Source organism: Tubulanus polymorphus, chromosome 7 (assembly GCF_964204645.1).
Source record: "Tubulanus polymorphus chromosome 7, tnTubPoly1.2, whole genome shotgun sequence".
In the NCBI taxonomy this organism is placed as follows: Eukaryota; Metazoa; Nemertea; class Palaeonemertea; order Tubulaniformes; family Tubulanidae; genus Tubulanus; species Tubulanus polymorphus.
In genome coordinates, this window is record NC_134031.1 from 10,966,376 (window position 1) to 10,987,675 (window position 21,300).

The window sequence follows — 21,300 nt, forward strand, 5'->3', positions numbered from 1 at the left end:
TGATTTGTCGCGGGTGACAAAATCAAATTAATGAATTGTCGCGTTATTTTAGTTTTGTCGTTTTTTCATAATGTCGCCCTCATTTGCATATACGTGTTTTTTTTACGCATGGCCCTTATCAGCCACCATACTAAAGCCTTAAGGTCGCGTAAACTCGATAAACACTTCAAGCGACACAGCGAACGATCTCCTTTCCCCCACAGCAAACACTTAACCTAGTAGAGGCTACTAGCCTATGTATATGCGTAGGCCTAACATCCGGACAGATTGGTCGTAGGCCTATTGAATAACAACCCACCTAAATATCCTAAATTTTGTTATGAAGTTCAATCCAATGAGTCCGTTAATAAACGCAACAATTATACTGTGTTTGTTTGAGACAGTAAAGCTCAGTACCGGTAGGCCTAAAGCCGCGTCAAACTCGATAAACACTTCAAGCGACACAGCGAACGATCCCTTTCCCCCACAGCGAACGCTTACTCCGAATGTCAAGTGTGAGTCCAGCATACGGAAAGGATTGTGTTATATACTTGTGTTTAGTAAATACCTTGTGCATTTGACAATGATCGGTATGTACTGTAGGAAATATAGAGTATTGATGGTATTGATATAGAGGTTGAAGCGGCCGAATAAAATAATATATTCTTTTATTTTGATACCTCGTCGACATAACAGCTTTTCTCCGCTATATCTCTTCGGCGTGTTTCCTTTAGGCCTACGACTCCCCGGTACACTTATGATTTATCTTAGTAAATACACGGTTAATTTGATAAAGAAAAATAGGTATTGCTAAATTAACTGCTTGACGCCCGCAGCCAAATCACTGGTAGTAATAAATTAATTTGTACTCGATTTGATTCTCATGATGAGGTGAAACTCGCAGCTGATCCACGGAACGACGATGTAGTGACACACGTCGATTCGTCGATGTTTACGGCTCGACAGTGCTTTTAAAATCTCAAGTAGTAAATTTGCTGTATATCGGTAATGCGATTTGATGAGGAAAATGGGCTATTGTTAAAAGTAGTTTTTTAAAACCGCGACAGAATGTGCAATCTTTGGGTAATAAATTTGTTAATTTATGCTTGAATTGATAATTGATGTGACAAGAAACGTGCGGTAGATTTCGGAAAGAGGACTTAGAAAAACATGTCGGCTCTTTGAATGGGGCTCAATTTTCGATGTTTACGGCCCGACAGTGCTTTTGTAACGATGATTCTTCAAAATACGCACGGGGTATTTGTAGATCGAAGTGAGCTGAATGATATCAGACGGATTGTATCGACAACAGCGGCAAGGTAACAAAGCCTTTGTTATTTTAGTAAAAATAGTGTGGAAGAAAAAAATAATAATAATCACGCAGATATCAATAGGGTTTTCTGTGAAATAACTAAAAACCTTAATAATAATCACGCGAATTTCTATAGGGTTTTCTGTGAAGAAACAGAAAACCCTAATAAAAATGATATAGAACCTAAGTTAAAATTCTGGCCATTTCTGAAATGTTATTACTAATTTTTAGTCAGTGCGGAACGTTTAGTTTTCCAACAATAATGAGGGGTGGTAGGTAGTCATGCAATTCAGGTCATCATTTATTACACGTTATTTCCGTGAAAACCTCGCTAGTCCTAGACCAAACCCCAATGAACAATGTGATCTGTGTGCTGGCCACAAATGCACACAGATCACACTACACTACCCATTACACACTCAAGTACCCACAGCTTTCATATATCCATCCAAATATTTAGTGTCTTTCTTCCTGGATAAAATGTTGTACTTGGAGGTGTACTAAGATTTCATCAAAATAAGTTCATAATATCCGTTTTTTTAAGGACCACCTCCAAGCAGTCAACACATACTAAAGAAATGCTATGAAAATTCTTCGGCTCCATTCACTCAACAGGATAACCTCATTTAATGCGCTAGGCAGTTGATGCATAGAAGAGAAAAATACCACTGCTAGGTTCACTACTGATATGTGCCATTCACAATATAGCCTCATTAAACAAATGGATGATATGGGGTACTTTCAGTAGGATACAGTGTGAAAAAGAGGGAAAGCAGCAGAAACCCTGATAACAAAGGTACACTGATTCAAATGTTTTGAATTTGTCCTTAACCAAGCTACAGTGCTGATGATACAGTAGGTGATTTGAAAAAATTAATTGCTGCACAGACTGGAACTCGACATGATAAAATTGTCTTGAAAAAATGGTAAGTTATGATATTATATGTATTATACAACATTGGGATAACATGTAACAGGGACTTCCTCCAATCTAATAAATATCCTTCAGTGTTGCCAGACTTTAAGAAATTTCCGAAGTTCCAGAAATCGAAACTTTCAAAAACAAATAATAAACGATTTTTACTGAAGTTGCTTTTGTTATCATTTATGACTGATAGTTTCGCAGCATACGGCTCCAGTAATGCTGAAAAAAAAACCACTCTCGTGGAGAGATGTTGCTATGACGTCATCACCTATTCATTAGCATAACAAAACAATGTAGGTGGTGCCACATTACAGGCTGTGAAAGCCGTTTTTCAGCATAACGAAAGCGTATGCTAGGTAAACTAATGCTGATAGATGAAAACGCAAACAAATTTATGCAAATTCATTTCTGAATGCAAATTCCTTACTGAACAAATTGATGCATAATATTCACAGATAAATTGATTATAAATGAATTACGGACCATAATGTCACACGGAGAGCATATGTGACGGATGGTAGTGATTTTTGTTTGCCAATTACTAAGCGATCCGAATCCAAGCACGCTACCAGACCTGCCAACTCTTACGGTTTCTCCTTATTTTCATAAGGCTGTGGGCTTTTGTGTATGGTGTTTCGGTCAACCTCTATTTAGTATATATTGAATAGAATACGGGATATCGACAAATTCAAGTTCCGGAATTACTCGTTCTAGTTCATTTATAATAAAATTCTCTCGCTTCAAATTTTTAATGAGCGTTTTTTTTACTTACTATGTATTGTTATGATTGATCCTTCAAATATGATATCCTACAATTACGTTGGATACGATAAAACCTCACTGCAAAGGCTTGAAATCACTATAAATGCCTAAAATTATCAAGAAACATTTTGCAACAGCGGACGATGTAAAGACTGGTTGCCAGGTATCACATGGTGGCAGCACTTGACGGCCCAATTTTGATTGTCGGTTCGAGTCCTGGTACTTTTCACATTTCTATTATGGATCTACGATTGTAGTCCATCTAAAATCAATTTTATTTCTTAATATTATTTCATATTTATCAGTGTAGCCAGCAATAAATTCACTTTAGAGTCTTGAACTCAACAACAAAGTGAGGACATCCGGCACCAGTGTTTACTTCCGTTCTGCCTCGAGCGTCACCGCTAAATTTTTGATTCTTGGTAATTTTTTTTGACATTTTTAGCGATCTTTAGCGTTTGAAGTGAGGTTTTATCGAATCCAATATATTGCCAGGACATCATACTTAAAGGATTATGCGTGATGACGTATAGTAAGTAAAATATCGCTAACTAAAAACTTGAAGCGCAAGATCTTTATTGGAAATGAACTAGATCATGGCGGATTCAGGTTCCAATATCCGGTTCTGACTAGCGCCATCAAACGAGTAATTCCAGAACTTGAATTTGTGGACATCCCGTATTCTGAGCTGCTAAAATAATTGACTCAATAGTTCATGGGTTCAAGAACGCTCTAAGTGCTCGGAAAACCCTTTTAATTTCTGAAATTATTGAAATTGTGTTACTTCTGACTAAATTCTAGGCCTTTTTTATATCCAGTGAATTGTTGTAACCGAGTTTGTGGCAATAGGGTTCCACTGTACTATGTTCGAACCAATCTTGGTCACTTATTAGCGAGGACTGTCTATTGCAATGGCTTTGAATTGCGATGGCTTTGAACTGTCTATTGCAATGGCTTTTTAGCCCACTTGGGACTTTAGTCCCAGTGGGCTGTTGCGTTCGCTTTTCGTCCTTCGTAGCGTCCGTCCGTAGACGGAATCCAGTTATTTTGGGAAGTTTTGAAGACGCTTCAAGGTAATGTCTTTATATTTGGTTTATACTGGTATCTACCCTAGACACATCTTCATCCCAAAAACTGGCCCTGTCAAAATTAAGATGGTCGACTGGCAGCCATTGTTGTTCGTCAAAATCAGCACTTTTTACACTTTTTGAGGGAAATTTTGAAGACGCTTGAATCAATTACCTTAATCTTTCATATATATTTGAATCCCCCAAGGGTTCATCACCATAAGAAAAATAGGGTCGATCGGACTCAAGATGGCCGTCCTATGACCTTTTTAGTGCCCAAAAATGTCAATTTTGGCCCAAATTCTGAGTCCTGTAGCTTCCTACTGGTTTGCCATTTCTCATTGCAATTTGTGATGGGTATTCTATGGAAAGGGTTGTTTTATACCTGAGCCAGGAGGTATCTTGGTATCATCGGTACTCATTGGTAGGTGGGAAAAAGTTTTTCCACATTATATTGATACCTAAGCATATATTGTTACCACAATTAATTGCAAAATTGTAGCTCATGACATCATCTATGATTGTGGTGAGTTTTAAGGACATTAGTTATTCTATATGGTCATCAGGGGGCGTTGAATAGTAGAATAACTTAGTATTTCCTTATTAAATTGGTAACGAGACACATTTTGTTATCACAATCGATTACAAAATGCTGACATGTTCTATGATTGTGGTGAGTTTCAAGGTCATTGGTTTTGTATATGGTCACCAGGGGGCGTTGAATATTGAAATTATTAGATTGTTGAGCATTGGAAACCACTTTCCAAGTGGGCATGGTGTCCGTGGACCCCTAGTTTGTCTATGGCAATTGCTTTAAACTTCTGAAAGAAGTTAAATTTCAAACACGCATTTTCATCTTTAACTAGCGATCCTTCAAATCTTTGGACTAAAAATTTGCCCAAGGTCGATAACCTCGATAAATGAGCCGTGTTCATGCAATTTTCAAAATTAGCCAAAATAGCAGTCTTTTCGCTGCAAGTGGTTTTTATCCTGTAACATGTGCAAGCCTGTAAATGATTTTTTTGCGAGTACCTGCCACATTTCAGCCACCAACTATAATGCTGCCTGACATTAATGAGTTGGTGCCTGCCATTTACATTGCAGGCACCAACTGTATGGTGCCTGACATAAATGATTTTGGTGCCTGCCATTTAGCAAAGTACTACTGTTTTATAGAGAATTTCCTAATTACTAACTTTAAAAATATATGAAGAATTAATATTGGAACTTCAACATTAAAATTTACTTTCACAATACCATAAAATCTCTAACAGCAATCAGGATGAACCTTACCAACTATACCATAAAATAAATCTCTAATAGCAGCAAACAAAACCGGAACCAACAACAAGCGATAGAATACATTCATGATTAAACTTACAGGGTGTCACTTGACTTTGACTGATTACAATATTTTGTTTCTTATATATTTACATGTGTGTACGATATATCGTGATCGGCTTATTGGGCGGATATGATCTGACATAAAAAATCACTTCCCGATCTATGCCACTCTAATGCTCTCAATGATCGTCAAAATCAAGAAAAGTGGTCGATATTTATTTGAGGTCATTATTTACTACCAATTATAATCTATTTTGAACTATTTTATTTTTACTTTGATTGTTTCATCACGGCACAGCGGCAATGGTATACATTTATATAACGCGCGAGTTCATCGTACTACGATAAGGTCGAAACACTTTTTTTCGTTCCTTACATAGGCCTCCCTTCGATTATATTTAGCAGAAAACTCAAGAGTCTATTCAAACAATATTACAACGTGGATATTCGTATTGTCTTTACTCCTTTCAAAATTAGGAACTACTTTTCACTCAAGTCCCATAGTCCTTCACCCTTGTTGGCCAATGTTATTTATAAATTTAAATGTTTCCGTGATGCAAATAACACATACATTGGTAAAACAATGCGACATTTGGCCACAAGGGTAAAGGAGCATGGAACTTCACCTTCAGCAATTAAGGAACATTTAACACCATGTATAAATTGTGCATCAAATTTTTCTTTAAAAAACAACTTTTCAATCGTTGATTCTGGAAAAAATGACTTTGAAATCACCATCAAAGAGGCATTATATATAAAATCCAAAAAACCAAGTATTAACAAACAACTTTCCACACATGGTGTCTCATTTTTACCGAACGTATTTTGATATGTGTATGATGCATTTGTACTTTGTAAACTAGGCCACTTCACGCCTGCATGATATTCTCTGTAATTAGTAACAGTATACTATACATAGTTTGTATCTTTTCATGTCATTTCTTGAAAAGGACTCGAAGAGATGAGTCGAAATCGATTGAAACGTTTGAACATGTAAATAAACTCATTATCATCATGAAGATTGTGATAGTTGCGTTCTTATTATTATTTAACTATCTGGACACTCTTCCGAAATTATATCATTGTACTACCACGTGTCAGTTCATACGTATGCAAATCAGCAGTGAGCCGCGTACTGCGTCTATGGCTGTGTGTATAGTAATCAGCTGAGTGAGTCTATATATAGCACAGTCACTCGGCGATGATAGTATACACAGCACTCTCACACATCGGCGGGCGCTATTGTCAGCCTCTTAAATCATCAATTAAGACGAACTAATTGACAAATCAGTGAATTAAAATCTCTGATGAAGGGCCCCGGCTTATTGGGCGAAGCTTTATGAAATCCATGTATTTTAGGCTAAAAAACTGCCCTCGGCTTATTGGCCGAGTCGGCTTATTGGCCGGAAAATACGGTAGCGCGATTTCACCGCAATAAGCAACGGAATTGATCAGAAGACAACTGGCGCGATTTATCGCAATAAACATCAGAATTAATTGATCAGTGATAGGAAACGGCGCTATTTATTTTCATATCGGTTCAAAAAAGCTAAAACTATTAGAACCATGAAAATTTTCGTGCCGGTCAGCGTGACAGGCAGGAGCGATTTTGCAACGGACATCGTAGGGTTTTTAGCCGGCCAATGTCCGTGACCGGCCGCTTATTTACAGCCTCGATGTGCACGTCATTACATGTACATGTAAATGTCGACGCACCTTTGATCCATTAATGAGTGTTTAACGGGCTCATCGGAAGAAAAGATTGGGGCCCAAGATTGGTTGGGTAGGCCCAGACATGATTATTTATGGTAAAATGGCACAGGTTCCACATGTGAAAGTGAAAATATTGAGGCAGCATATTTTCTCCATGTGTAAACCTTAGTGAAGTGTGTTAGAGAAATCCACCCCAAGTAAGCGCCGGGGCTAAATATCTTTTAATGTGCGCTGATTGGCTAAATAAACAAATATGTTGAAATCTAAAAAAGGGGCAGTGAATCTTGTTAATTGTTCATTTTATACAGTAAAAACTTCATTTTATTATCATACACAGTGTAGGCCTATGTTATGTTTATGGTGCGTCAAGTTGAAATTCGTTGGTTTCATATTTTTTGGGAAAGTTACCAAAAAGGTTAATAAATCTGATTTATTTGAGCACGGTTTTTTGTAGCATCTTTAACTGTCCAAAATGACACATGTGAAAATTCAATGATATTTGCTATCTCGTGCTATTCGCTATCTTTATCTCGTCAAAATCCGATGCTTTGTTCGGTGGTTATGGGCTTTCAAAGACAAAACCCCTCAAAATATCAGTTATTATGGACTTTCGCTTTAGCGAAGTCCATTTTGTTATCGCATATGAAACTTTCTTCCTTTGGTACAAAATAACTGTAATGCATGAGATGCTGAATGTCATCGAATGAGGATGTACCACATTGGAACTAGCCATTACCTTCCAAAATATAATAGTCGTTCATGGGTTCAAGATCGCTCTAAGTGCTCGGAAAACGCTTTTAATTTCTAAAATTCCGGATTTTTCAAGTCCGAGGTCATTTTTCTGAAAATCCTAAAAACGATGAGAAAATGTGAGGGGGTATGGCTTATTCGAAAGTTTGTTGGTACTGGTGGTCGTAAAAGGGCCACAGACCGGACAACATTTATTTTAGTTTTACGTTTAGATTCTAATACTGACGTTTAACCCTTAGAAATCCACTACTGTATGGCATACGGTACAAATTGGCAAGCTAGCATACCCATACCGTATGTTATACGGTATCGCTTAACCCTTCTTCTAGAAGGGCATATCTATCAGTATCAGCCGGTGCTGCTATCTGCATAAAATCCAAGATGGCAAAAGCCAGGAAAAAACAATTTGGCTGGATGAAACGGTTCAGCAGCTTGTATATGATGCTGACAGTGATGCTGGTGACTTGGAATTTGGTAGTGAACAAATTGAGAGTGACAACGCATATGACAGCAGCAGTTCAGATGATGAGACTTAGTCAGAAAATAGGTTTATAGTTCCGGCCAGTGCTTCATCTAGCCAAAAATGGAGGGGCGATCCGCCCCGCCCCCGAAAATAGCAACCTTCAGATGTGTCCCATGCTCGCCCTTGTGCCCTCATCACTTGCCGTAGGTCCGCCCTCGAGTCGTGCCCTCGGTCCGCCCTCGAGTCATGCCCTCATCACTTGCCGTAGGTCCGCCCTCGAGTCACGAGTAATGAGTCAGGGCTTTCAAAATAAGCTTTCGCACCCGACTGTTAGTAAGAATCGTGCGACGGCTATGAAATATCTCGTATGATATCAACGATAGTAGCTCATGTGATCAGTGGTTATATTTAAATGTACTGCAGTCAGTGTGCATCGTGTGAAAACGTGCCTCAGACGCGTGGCCTAGTTTTAGTTTCCAAGAAATTGGCTGCCTTCCAAACTACTGCCAATCATTCTAGCGACTGCCGTTGTAAAGCTGGTAGTGTATATTCGATGGATTGTTTCGTTTTGAACACATCGTGACGCTCTGGATCTTTTTATCTAGACTATTAGACAAATTTTATATACACAAGGTAAAAAACTTTTTTCAGTGAACTCACAGAGAGACTTGCAGAGACAGTTAGTTTGAGTGGCCTAATAGCAATAATGTGTTCTTAAGCTGGCTGCCTACCAATTATCAACAGTCACTCGTCAATCACTAACACTATCAATTTAAATCAATCAATTTGATATTTCTAAGATTAAAAATATGCAATTTCATGTAGGCCTATTGCCTAAAAGCCAGCACTATTGCTGGCTTTTTTTCGCTGTATCATTTGCTTTTTGAGATTGCTGCCATTTTTTGTCTGCAACTGGTTTTCCAAATAATTTTGAAAGCCCTATCTGATTATTTTGTTCATTGACAGGCATAGATGTAAGGATGTACTGTGTTCAAGTGTGTCACTCATGGCAAGAGTTAAACATAGTTTTTAGTCCTCAATTGTAGTAGGGGGTACCTCGATTCTATGCAATAGGGAACATTGCGGGTTGCCCCTAAAACGGACGTGAGTGCGTTATTATCTGCCCTTGCTCCAATGGAATCGCGCGGAAAAAATGCCCTTATTTGAAATCAGCACCCTGCCCTTTTTTAATGCTAGATGAAGCACTGAAAATATGTCTCGTGATTCTCGGCAATGATTTTGATGATGAAAATGAAATCAGTGACAATTTTTTTAGACCCTGTTGATACAATTGTCATGGCAACGGACACCAATAACAATAATGAAAAACCAGAAACTGTCCATCCTCAAGGTCACATATATCCAAATAATTTGTCTTATTAGTAAGCCCAATGGTTATCAACACCATGGTATACAATGTATCAGTGTCAAATACATAGGTTACTATTTTCTGAGGCCTGAAATTATACCCCAATGAAACCCTTACATCCGGCCTTCCGACATATTGGTGGAGAAGTTGGTAAATGAGTGGAAAAATAAATTTTTTAATTGTTCTATTGCTTTGAAATTTTTACTACATAAAGTAAGGATATATGGCATACAATTTCAGTTGGAATAGATCAGTGCATTTTGCTGGGAGACAGAGCAGTTTATCTGAAACTTTCTTGGATTATGTAACCTTGACCTCAAGTTCATTTATATCTACATTGTTGGCCCAAAAGTTATCAACAACATGGTATATAAATTTTCTGTGTCGGATACCTTGGTAACTATTCTATGAAGTTTCAAATATACCCCAATAAACCCCTAAATTCCCTCCGGTACAGCAGCAGAGACACTATGTGGTATTGAAAGGGTTAAACAGTGTATTAATTTCCTTCTCTTTCAATAATCGATCTTTGGGCGATAGCTGTGCACCTGTGTGACGTGACCTCATTTGTACGCGTAGGCTATTTATAGCGACCTCTTCTGCTTGAGATCCTGATTGTTAGTGAAATATGGATGTGCCGCATTGGAAATTGACATTACTTTTCAAAATATGGTGATCGTTCATGATGGGCTTAAGATCGCTCTGAGTGCTCGGAAAACGCTTTTAATTTCAAATAATTTTCTAAATCCACCCCCCCCTTGCGTTTATTCATTTACTGCAGACGTTTCATTTACTGCTTAGCAACAGTACTACGCGAGGCGGGCGCCTGTTGGCAGTAGTGTCTCACACTGCACACACTACAGTGACAGTTATGAATACGCGCGGTTCATACAGTGAAATAAGTTGTTTTGAATGAAATAAACTTTATCATAGATTTTCATTTAAATTATCATCGGTCCAATTATTATTAAAAAGACTTTGAAAGTGGTACGCATTGGTCTGTCAGAACGATCTGACGTATGACATATTTGTTCCTGCCTACCACTGTCTGAGGCGTCCAGTCTCACCATATTGCCCATGGCAGTTGTTAGAGTAGTGGAATAAACAATTTAAATGTTTTCAAAAAACTGTACCTTGAGAGCACAGGACCTTTGGTCCTCTAGTTTATAGAAACTGAAGCATAAACCACCCTTTTGTACTGGGGAATAAAATGATAGATGAATAAAGTGAGTAGAAACATGAATTATGAATTAGAAACATCAATACGTAAACATATTTGCTGCAACTGATTTCTGCTGCTATTTTGATGTGAAATTCAATAAATTACCAAGTTATTAATGATAGACTGGGACTTTTTTCCTACGTTACAAATGGGACAATTTTTCCGGGGACATTTTTTCCAGGAATATTTTTTCCCTGGGACATTTTTCGGGGTCATATTTTCCGGGACATTTTTTTGGGGACATTTTTTCCTGGGACATCTTTACCGTATACTGGGAAGGAGCGGCTTTACTTGGTGTACTACAGTACGATGTTCTGATTGAAAAGGGTGACAAGTCTCCTGGGGATACGAGGTTTTGAAAGAAATAACAATAAAGGCCTGTCAGATAAGGTACATATACCATGTTTATTCAACATAGATTAGTATAAAAAGGATATTTTGAGCCCACGTGTCTGCAACAATTTGTTTTATGACAAAATTTGCAGACCCTATATACCTCGGAAATCGCATACCTCAGAAAAAATTTTGCAGTCCCAAGAATTCTGAGGTAACAAAGTGTGCCGTATTTCCAAATCGACTGGGAATTGACCAACATATACATAGCCTACATGCTGCTGGATGCATAGCGGTCCTTGAAAGTCATGGAGACTATGAACCCTGTACATTTATATCTTAGGTGTATCCGACTTACGCTTATACTATAGCAACTCGGTTTTCCTAAGTTGAAAGGGGAACGTAACTGACGGCAATTAACAACCAGACAACCGATGTAGAATATTCGATATAGCAGTTTTATTAGGCCAGCCGTAGGCTGAGCCTATTACTATACAAATGGAGCGAATTTAAATGACATGGTTTCCAGAGCAAAGCCTCTTTGAATGTGCAACTGAGCATATATTCATTCAGATCATTCATTGAAGCATTATCCATTCTACAAACTCTCCGTAGCTGAATTTTGAAAGAGGGCCTCGTTAAAATTTATATGAGCTTTTTCGCGAATATCTAATCGCAAAAATATAGGTTTTGAAAAGCCAATCAGAAAGCTAAGACTATGATAGGCTTAGCCGCAGAAATCAGCAGGTGTTCACGTGAACCTACGGTATCGTCTACCGTTTACTTCCGGGTTTTATTTTAAGATCTAAAATTGTATTTCAAGATCGATTTCTGTGAAAGCTTTTAGTTGATTTGGTTTTTGGGAGGAATATTTTCATTAGCACTACAGGAAATATCATTGACCATTGTGCCAAGTCCAAAAAATTGCTTTTTCTCAAATTGGATAGATGACCTTGATATGCTAATAAGCCATGTGCTCAAACTACAAATTCAATCCAATTTTATTCTGCAAAAAATATCAAATCCAATTCAATTTAACTTTATTGAACAAATAAAAACCTCAAATCCAATTCAATTTTGTTTTTATTGAGCAAATTCAATTCTATTCCGCATTGAAATCAATAAGACCAAGGGGAAAGATTTATCTGAGGTATTTGTTCCTGCCAGATCCAGTCGCTGTCTGGGCTACTTTTGTATTCTACGAGTGTAAATTATTAGATATTGACTCTGTGCTGGGAGTTAGTCAGTAATCTCACTGTGGTTTAATTTCACGATCGGATATTTTCATGTTGGTATAAGCTCATCCGATTATAGAAAGCTTAAAGTAACTAAGCTTGGAGTGTATTTTGACAAATTTAACCCATAGAATGCATCATCATTTCTCATTTTATGAAAAGCTGACAGGCTGACCATAGTGCCCCTTGGGGCTCTTGTTCTGAATCCAAAGTCGAGATATCCAACTTGGTTGACAAGGGTACAATTTCTTATGGTTCATAACATTCATATCACATTTATACACATACATAATACTTAAACAAAGACAGTACAATATGTTTCACACTAGAATAGCTATGAATGAGCCAGAGACAATTCAAGTTGAGACCGCCAGTTTGATTTTGGCAAAGACAGGCATTGTCAGGTGTACACCCGATTGACACTAATCAATAAACAAACTGGTTATAACTCTTTGCACTCCAAGAACTCGAGCTTGGCGCGACTCCCCATATCCGGGCGTTTTCGGCAAAAATACCCAAAATTCAAAATAAGATATCTTAAAAACTACTTACCCCAGTTAGTTGAACTATATCTCATTTGAAAGATCTCCTATTCTTCTTTCTATTGATATATAAAACTTATGAAGTGAATGTCTACAGTAATCCACAGTAATCCATATTTATTTTGATATTTTGGTATATTACGAGTCCATAAATTACTGGCACAAAATTGCTTTCTCTTGAATCATATAGTTTATATCATATAATGTAATTTTCAGCTACCACATTAGAAATCCAGCTTATAAACAATAACTTAACACTCCTATATACACTTTGAGTACCCGATTTATATATTTCCAAGTGGTAATGCTTCACGGTATGATATTCACCAAAGCACGGTACCGGACAAAGAACAACGCCACACTGTTCACACCAATACATTGTTTCCTTCCTCTTAGAGTCACCTCTCTGTGTATTCTGTACTCTATGTGCATGTACTGATTTAGCATAGCATACTTTACATTGCCTGGTTGGCTTTTGTTTTTTTTCTGTTGGAGGAATGACTGAAGGGAAATGTCGAGCTATAAGTCGGGTAACATCGCCGTCTCCAACTGGTGCTGGAACATTGTGCATATCTTCACCTGCAGACTCAACAAGTCCTTCACATACATCAATCAGGAATCGCTTTAGACCAACTGTAGACTGTCTGTTTGTTACTAAAACTTTATTGTAGATACAATGTGAATTGACCAATGCCAAATAGAAGAAATGAAAGAATAATTTCTTCCACCATTTCAGCGTCTTGCGGCGAAAGGCATAGTACTGCATCATTTGATCAGAAAAGTCCACACCTGACATATACTCGTTGTAATTCTGGACTACCACAGGTTTTTGTTAAGCCTTTCTACCACCTGGGGCCCTAACCATTACCTCTTGTGTGCTACTATCGTCTGTGTAGACAACATCAAAACATCTTTACGATCTTTCCATTTCAAACAAAGTAGAGCGTCGCGACGAAAGGCAACAATGTCTCCTTTATTTCGAAGAGGCTCCTTTATATTTGGTGGGCCTGTCCCTGTGGCAACTGTTTGTCTTCTCCATAGTTCATCATACAACTTTGGGCTACTATAGTAGCGATCCATGTAAACTATGTGGCCCTTGTAAATACAGTTCACATAGATCCATCACTGTGTGGTAGGTGGCATCCTGGGTCACTGCAACCTCTCTCCCAGTACAGACCTTGAATTCGAAACAGTACCCCTTATTAGGCTCACAAAGTTCATGCCCCATTTCTCAGGCTTGTCTTTGTTGTACACGCGAAATGACAGACGAACTTTGAAACCGCATGTGGCTTCATCTTGGCTGATATGTTGCATAGGGTTCACAGCTTCCCTAAATTTTGTTTGAAAATGGTCCACAATAGGTTTTACTTTGAACAGAGGATCATGTCCATCCTGCCCTCTAGGGACATAGTTGTCATTATCGGCAACATGCAGCATCCACAGAATACTAAGCCACCGATTATGAGGCATAAGTCGACTGGCAAATGTCGTTTTCAAGACATCACACGAACTCCAGTTGTCTTGTAATTCGGGTTTATGGACCAGTCCCATATGTAGAACTATGGCAAAAAACAATTTCAACTCAGCTATTGTTAGTGTTTGCCATGTGTCTATGTAACTGTTTGGAGAGCGGACACCTGCTGCACGTTTCTTCTGTCGGCTGTATTTGTTCGTCTGTTGTTTCAAATGAGTAAAAAGATCATTATCCTAAAATTGTGACACAACTGTTAGTGCACTGGGGATCTCATTCCCAAAATCTATATTCTCTCCAGGTTGTCCAGTAAAAACCGGCTGAGCCCAGATATCGACATTTCCAGTCCAGTTGTTTTGAGGAAGAGCTACACGTCCAACACCACGACCACGGCCGTGACTTCACGACCAGGAGGTTGACCAGCAATAGGCCCACCACGTCCACCCTTTGCCCATGGCCACGTCCATTCCTTTAACCACGGCCACGTGTGTTATCATTTACTGGGTTAGGCCTTTGGCGTTTTGGTGAAGCAGCCCTTTCATTTTCACTGCTGGAATAATTTGAATCATCAGAATAATTTGATAAATTTAGATCTGCATCGAGTCAGATGTATAAGAATTTTCATCAGATTCATCACCTTCATCTCCAGACCTACTAGTTTCATCTAATTCTGATACGTCTAGTTCGTCTAAAACCTCTCTTGCTGAAATAATTGTCTTTCTCTTGAAGCCATTTTGACAGTATTTCCGGGTTTTCTGGGGATTCCCTGATATGCTGTAAGTTCATGATTAGTACAGTTTACTCAAGAAATGCATTAAATAGTGTCTAAGGTTACTTTCAGATGGCAGCACTTCATGTTGAAACATTCTTCGCGGGTAGGTATTGAATTGAATTGAAAAAACGTCATCTCGTATATATCCGTGACTAGATGCTCAGGACTGCTTTGCTATCACGGATATATCCGAGACCAGTGCAAAGAGTGAAATTATGAATGACTTTAGTGTCTGGTTATCTATGTCTAAATAGATCCCTAATTCGTAGTTGTTATAACTGTGGTACAGTATATTTTGATAATTTGATTCATTTATTTTTTTAGGTACACCATATATAAAGATCACATCAAGTTAGAAGACTGTATCCTTAAAAAGTATTGTATTTATTCATATCTATGTTCCTGTCCTGAATGTTGCTGTCACTCAAAAATGGGAGAAAAAATTATACATAATTGATTTCTACATGCATTGTGAAGCATTTTGATAGATCGCATCACTAAAGATCCTGATTTGTGCTATTAAGAACTGAATCTTAATGTGATTAGTTGACATGCTGAACAAAATAACAGAGATAAGAATATATCACTGTTGATTAGATAAAAGACAAAATGTTATATCCATCTTTGAAATTCACTTTTGAATGGGAACAAAATGACCAAATTCCGTTTTAGATGATCTTATTCACAATAAATATTCTCATTTGATTTTCTCAGTCTACCGTAAACCTATCAACGCCGAGGCATACCTCCACTTCTTTTCGGTAACTGCTAAATCAATCAAAATTGGTCTCGCTCAAGGCCTCTTTCTCCGTGCACTACGGATATGCGATGAAACCTTCCTTTCAGCTGAATTTGACCATATACCAGGGTATCCAACTCTCTTAAGAAATTGGCTAACCCTGATGACATTATGAAAATCGCTATTTCTAAAGCTAAACTTACTTTCTTCAATCCTAAACCTCCAGAAAATAAAAAACACATTTCAAAGGTCATTGTAGTTCCATATGTACCTGTTTTGGAAAAGTTTCGTCACTCTCTCCCTTTATTGGATAAACAAATCATTTTCACATATGAAAACAAAATTAGTAAGACTTTGGTTAAAAACAATCAATCTAAACCTTTGGACTGCAGAGTTCACAAAATTCCTTGTTTTGGCTGTGATAAAATGTACTTTGGAAAAACTGGTCATGAATTAAAAACTAGAATTTCGGAGCACAAAAAGGATATTGTAAATAAAAAACCGGCTAGTGGCGTAGCCAATCATGTTTGGAACACTGGTCATCATTTTAATTTTTCATAAAGCCAAAATTATTTATAATTCCAGCAATTACACTAAACGCCACATAGTTGAGTCTGCCCTAATTACTCGTCACTCAGATATTAGTATCAATTTGAATAATGGCTTTTCTCCGCACATTTCCCTCTTTCTAGGTATATTACTTCATGCCTTGCCAAACACTAATTATTCACTCACTCACCAATTTACTCAATTAACCTGTTCTCCTCTGTATACTCATCACCACAAGTAATTTTTTTTTTCTAATAAATGGGTAAAGTATCAGCAAATTTAAGTTACTGTAATGTTAGTACAACGTGAGAATTTAAAGTATTTTTACCCGATAAATGGGTTTCATTGAGTACAGAGGAATTAAAAGATTAAGAAGGATTTAAAATAATTTACCATGGGAAAAATGAAGACGGGCATCATGATTTAGAAGTTGTTGATTAAAAAAAATAAATTGATAATAAAATTAATTAAATATTAGGAATCCGAAATGACTTATCTGGAAAATTTAATTGCTCCCCATAGATAGACAAAAGTAGTGAGATATTTAATTAATTAAAAATGAAATTATTTTTTTTTTCCTTTTTCTAAAATATTAATCCATTTCTTATATTGTGAATTTTGGAATTTCAGAAGTATTTTCATTTTTGATAGCAGTTTTAGAATTATTAATATCATAAATTTTATTTGATTTTTTATACCAACTACACCCAATCAAAATGAACACAATTACAAATCCAGTTGTAAAATATTTATCAAATATTCTATTATCAGAGGGAGTAGAAATAACAATATTTTCACCATTTTTATTAACATCTTTATTATTTATTTTTTCTTTTATAGCTTTTTTAAATTCTCTTGATTTAATTCCTAATTGCCGAGACCATTCAATTTGTTTCTGTGATCTCGGTTTTTTCTTCACAGTTAATCCTTTCACCTCTTCCACCCTGTCATTTATTGTAGAAAAATCTTTACTTTCAATATTTGAGAATGTTATAAATCCAGTGGATAATAATGTCATAAATCCACCTTATTGAAATGATAAATATCCAATCCATTTATTTAATTCAGTCTTAACTAAATAATCATTTTTTAAATCGGAACATATTCTATTTTCATCTTGAATTGGTAGCATATATTAACATAATTGACTATAACCTTTTACTACATTTCCTGATATTGCATCATTAATTCTAGCTATTCTCGCAGTTTCATAAATCTTAAATAATGTAATAATTTCATCTTATTTCATTGTATCTAGTTCATTATAAGTTAAATTTTTACTAATAAAACTTTTACATTTCCCAGATGCTATTAATATTTCTAATTGATGTTTGCAATAAAGATAATATTCATAATTATTGTTTGTAATAATATCATTTAAAGCACCATTATTATCTGGTGTTAATTTTGTTTCTGTTATACCTAAATCATCCAAAGTTTTTTCAATTGGAACATCACTATTTTTAGATTTTATTTTCTTTACACCTCCCTTATATATACTCAAAAAAATTAATTGTGTTGTTGCAACTAGAATTTAACTACAATGTAACTAAAAATATACTAGATTAACAAGCTAGTTGAAATATCATTGTTTTTATTTATTTCTTGTTGAATTTTATTTGATTTTTGTTTCAACTACCAATAACTAGAATCAACTAGAATGTAACTAAAAATATACTAGATTAACAAGCTAGTTGAGTTTAAATAAATTCATATTTAAATGGGTGTTGTAATCAAAATAGTTATTTTCGAAATAGTAATCGAAATAGTCATTCATTGAATTTATCTGGCCATCCAACCCATTTTACTAAAGAATATTTTTTCTATTAACAGTTTTTGTTTTTAATACTTTTTCAATTTTATATTCTTGTTCTTGATTTTTGGCGAACCATACTTTTGCCTATGCAAACCGTCTGATGAAGCTGTTTTCATTGAAAATGAATAGAGTACCGGTGTGTCAACAAGGCACAAACATTGGCTGTTGAACCAATAGTGTTGATTTTTGGTGTCATGGTTTGGCTTAATGAGTTCTAGAGCCCACAAAAATTTCATAGTGATCGAGTTATCTTTAGGGGACTTATACTTGAAAAAAACGCAAAAACCCTGCTTTTTGCACTAAGTAACGGCACTTAATAAGATAAAATCCCACTATTTACAGATTAAAAGAATTTAAAAAGCAGAATTTATTTATTAAATCTTAAATATATAAAAGACACGACGTTTCGATCTCACCCTAGAGATCATATTCAGGTGTGACGATGATCTCTAGGGTGAGATCGAAACGTCGTGTCTTTTATATATTTTAGATTTAATAAATAAATTCTGCTTTTTAAATTCTTTTTATCTGTAAATAGTGGGATTTTATCTTATAATCCGTTCACCACGTTTGAGTTTGGTCATCGTTCTATTAAGTAATGGCACGTTTTTACATATGACAATTTGCATGCTTGGAATTGAAATATATAAAAGTTCAATCCTTCCTGGAAGTGTTGCTGTTTTTAGTTCGACTGATCTCAATTAACTTTTCGACCTACAGCCCTCACTTTATAAACCCCTTAAATTTCCTCGCTTCTATTTATTTGAGTTGACCTTGTAACCTGAGCTACAATGAATGTGAGATATACGGGGCATTCCGGGAATTTTGCCGTTTCTGATGTCATTGGGAAAGCCCATTGGGAAAGCCTAATGTGAAACCCAAAACAAAATGGCGCGCATTTTATTGTATTTGTTTTGATTTCTAGAAAAAAAGTCTGTATATGTTTGTATTTTTTACATTTTGTCGATGGATGGATTCTGACTTGTGAAATTGCGGTCAATCTAATATTGCATCGCTAGTACATTTGTATATACGCGCGTCAGCTGTCAGCCGTGTGTGTGCGAATATAGGTTACAGTTTGTGGTGTGTTAGTAATCACCTGAGCGAGTCTATATTGGCAATTATAGTATACACAATTCAAATCAATTCTTTGTACACAGCACTCTCACACATCTGCAGGCGCATAAATTGTCAGCCTCACATACTTTTCTAATCCAAATTTATTCATATTTAGTATAATATTTTTGACAATATATGCACTCAATGATTTAATGGTAAGCCACAGGGCCATTGGACCTTTATCATTTGTTAAACTTAATTCTTCTTCATAATAGTACCCATCAACTTCTTCACAATCTAAATCTTCTAATTTATAGACATGGTTTTGTTGTTATTACCTTTTATATATTTCTCTAGTAAAATTACGATCGTATCCTTTGTCAAATATCTTTTTATACTTTCTAACATTATTTTCTAACTATAAATTCTAACATTTTGACCAACTTTAAATTTAGGTTCACCAAAATCATCTACAAGAAATGCTCCATATAAATTATTCCAAACGATTTCAGCATTTTCAGGTTTTCTAGCATCAATAGGTTTCATTCCAATAGAAGAATGATAAGAATTATTATAACCTTCTATAAAAATAATATGGTAATTATAACCTTCTGTAAAATATTACCACATTCTTGTTCTTAATGTTCTATTAAATCGTTCAACTGCTGCTTTTTTATCCGATTTTGTTGAAAAATATTCAATATTATGATAATCCAAGAGTTCATGAACAGATGAATTATCAAATTCTTTTCCATCATTTGTTGCGAGCGGGGGACTTGGTATCCGCCTCCGTCCGTCCGTCCGTCCGCATGAGCTTGCGATTCAAGAAGAACCGTTGATAGCAGGACCATGATATTACGTAGTATGATTACCCATAGGGCGAGGATGTGCCCTATTGATTTTGGGGTCCCAGGACCAAACGTCAAGGTCACTACAGGTCATTCATGTGAAAGCTTGTGAACATGTTTTAAGAGGAACCGTCGATAGCAGTACCATAATATTCCGTAGTATGATTACCCCTAGGGAGAGGATGTGCCCTATTTCTTTTATATTCGATTTTATTTTTTCTTTATAACTTTTCATATTTAATTTTGAACTTATGTCGGTTAATACACTTGAACTTAAACCTAAAGCGCCAATTGAGATAGCTAAAGGTGTTAATGGTGAAAATATTGCTAGCAATTTTATTACAGAACTAATTGTAACTGAACTACTAATAATGAAATAATATATAATTTTACTTTTTAAATATTTTTTCTTTTTAATTTTCAAATCATTTTCAAATTCTAATATTTGTTTTTCCAAATATAATTTTAATTTAGTTTTATTCATATCATGAGGAATAATATCAACATTATCAACTTTATCATCCATTTAATTAGAAAAGAACTTACTAATTAGTAAATTTATAAGCAACAAATAATAAAATAACTGTTCCACCTAAAATCCAAATTATTTCATATTGTTGTTGTTCTTTACTTGGTGTATGATAATCTGATGATTTAGGTTTGTATAGATGTAATTTTTCTTTATTTGTTACTGCATTATATAAACTCATAGCTTCATCAACTGATTGAAAATCTCTATGTGTAATTTTCTGATCATATAATTCTTTATTAATATAATCCATGTAATTTTGTCTCTTTTCTCTATATTCTTCTGCTGCTTTATTATATTTCTCTAATGCTAAGTTGTCTTCTTTGTTCTGCTAATGAATTATTTTTATCAATATGCTAAAATAAATAACCACCACCTGTAAATGCTAAAGCATTAACAATTGCTGATCCTATTATCAGTTATAATTGCAGATGCCATTTATTTAGTAAAAAATTATGTATTTATATAGGAGGAATATATTTTTGTTTTTCTAAATAATCG

The 21,300-nt window shown here is 35.8% G+C and overlaps 1 protein-coding gene across 3 annotated transcripts in view; it reads left to right on the forward strand.

The window, feature by feature from the left end:
• LOC141908978 (ubiquitin-like protein 5) overlaps nt 1–21,300 on the forward strand; it is a 50,277-nt gene that overhangs the window by 17,037 nt on the left and 11,940 nt on the right. For all 3 annotated transcript variants that reach the window (XM_074799286.1, XM_074799285.1, XM_074799287.1), the window contains exons 3-4: nt 2,134–2,217; nt 15,584–15,621. In XM_074799286.1, the coding sequence (XP_074655387.1) occupies nt 2,134–2,217; nt 15,584–15,621 (122 nt within the window). The remainder of the gene's footprint in view (nt 1–2,133; nt 2,218–15,583; nt 15,622–21,300) is intronic.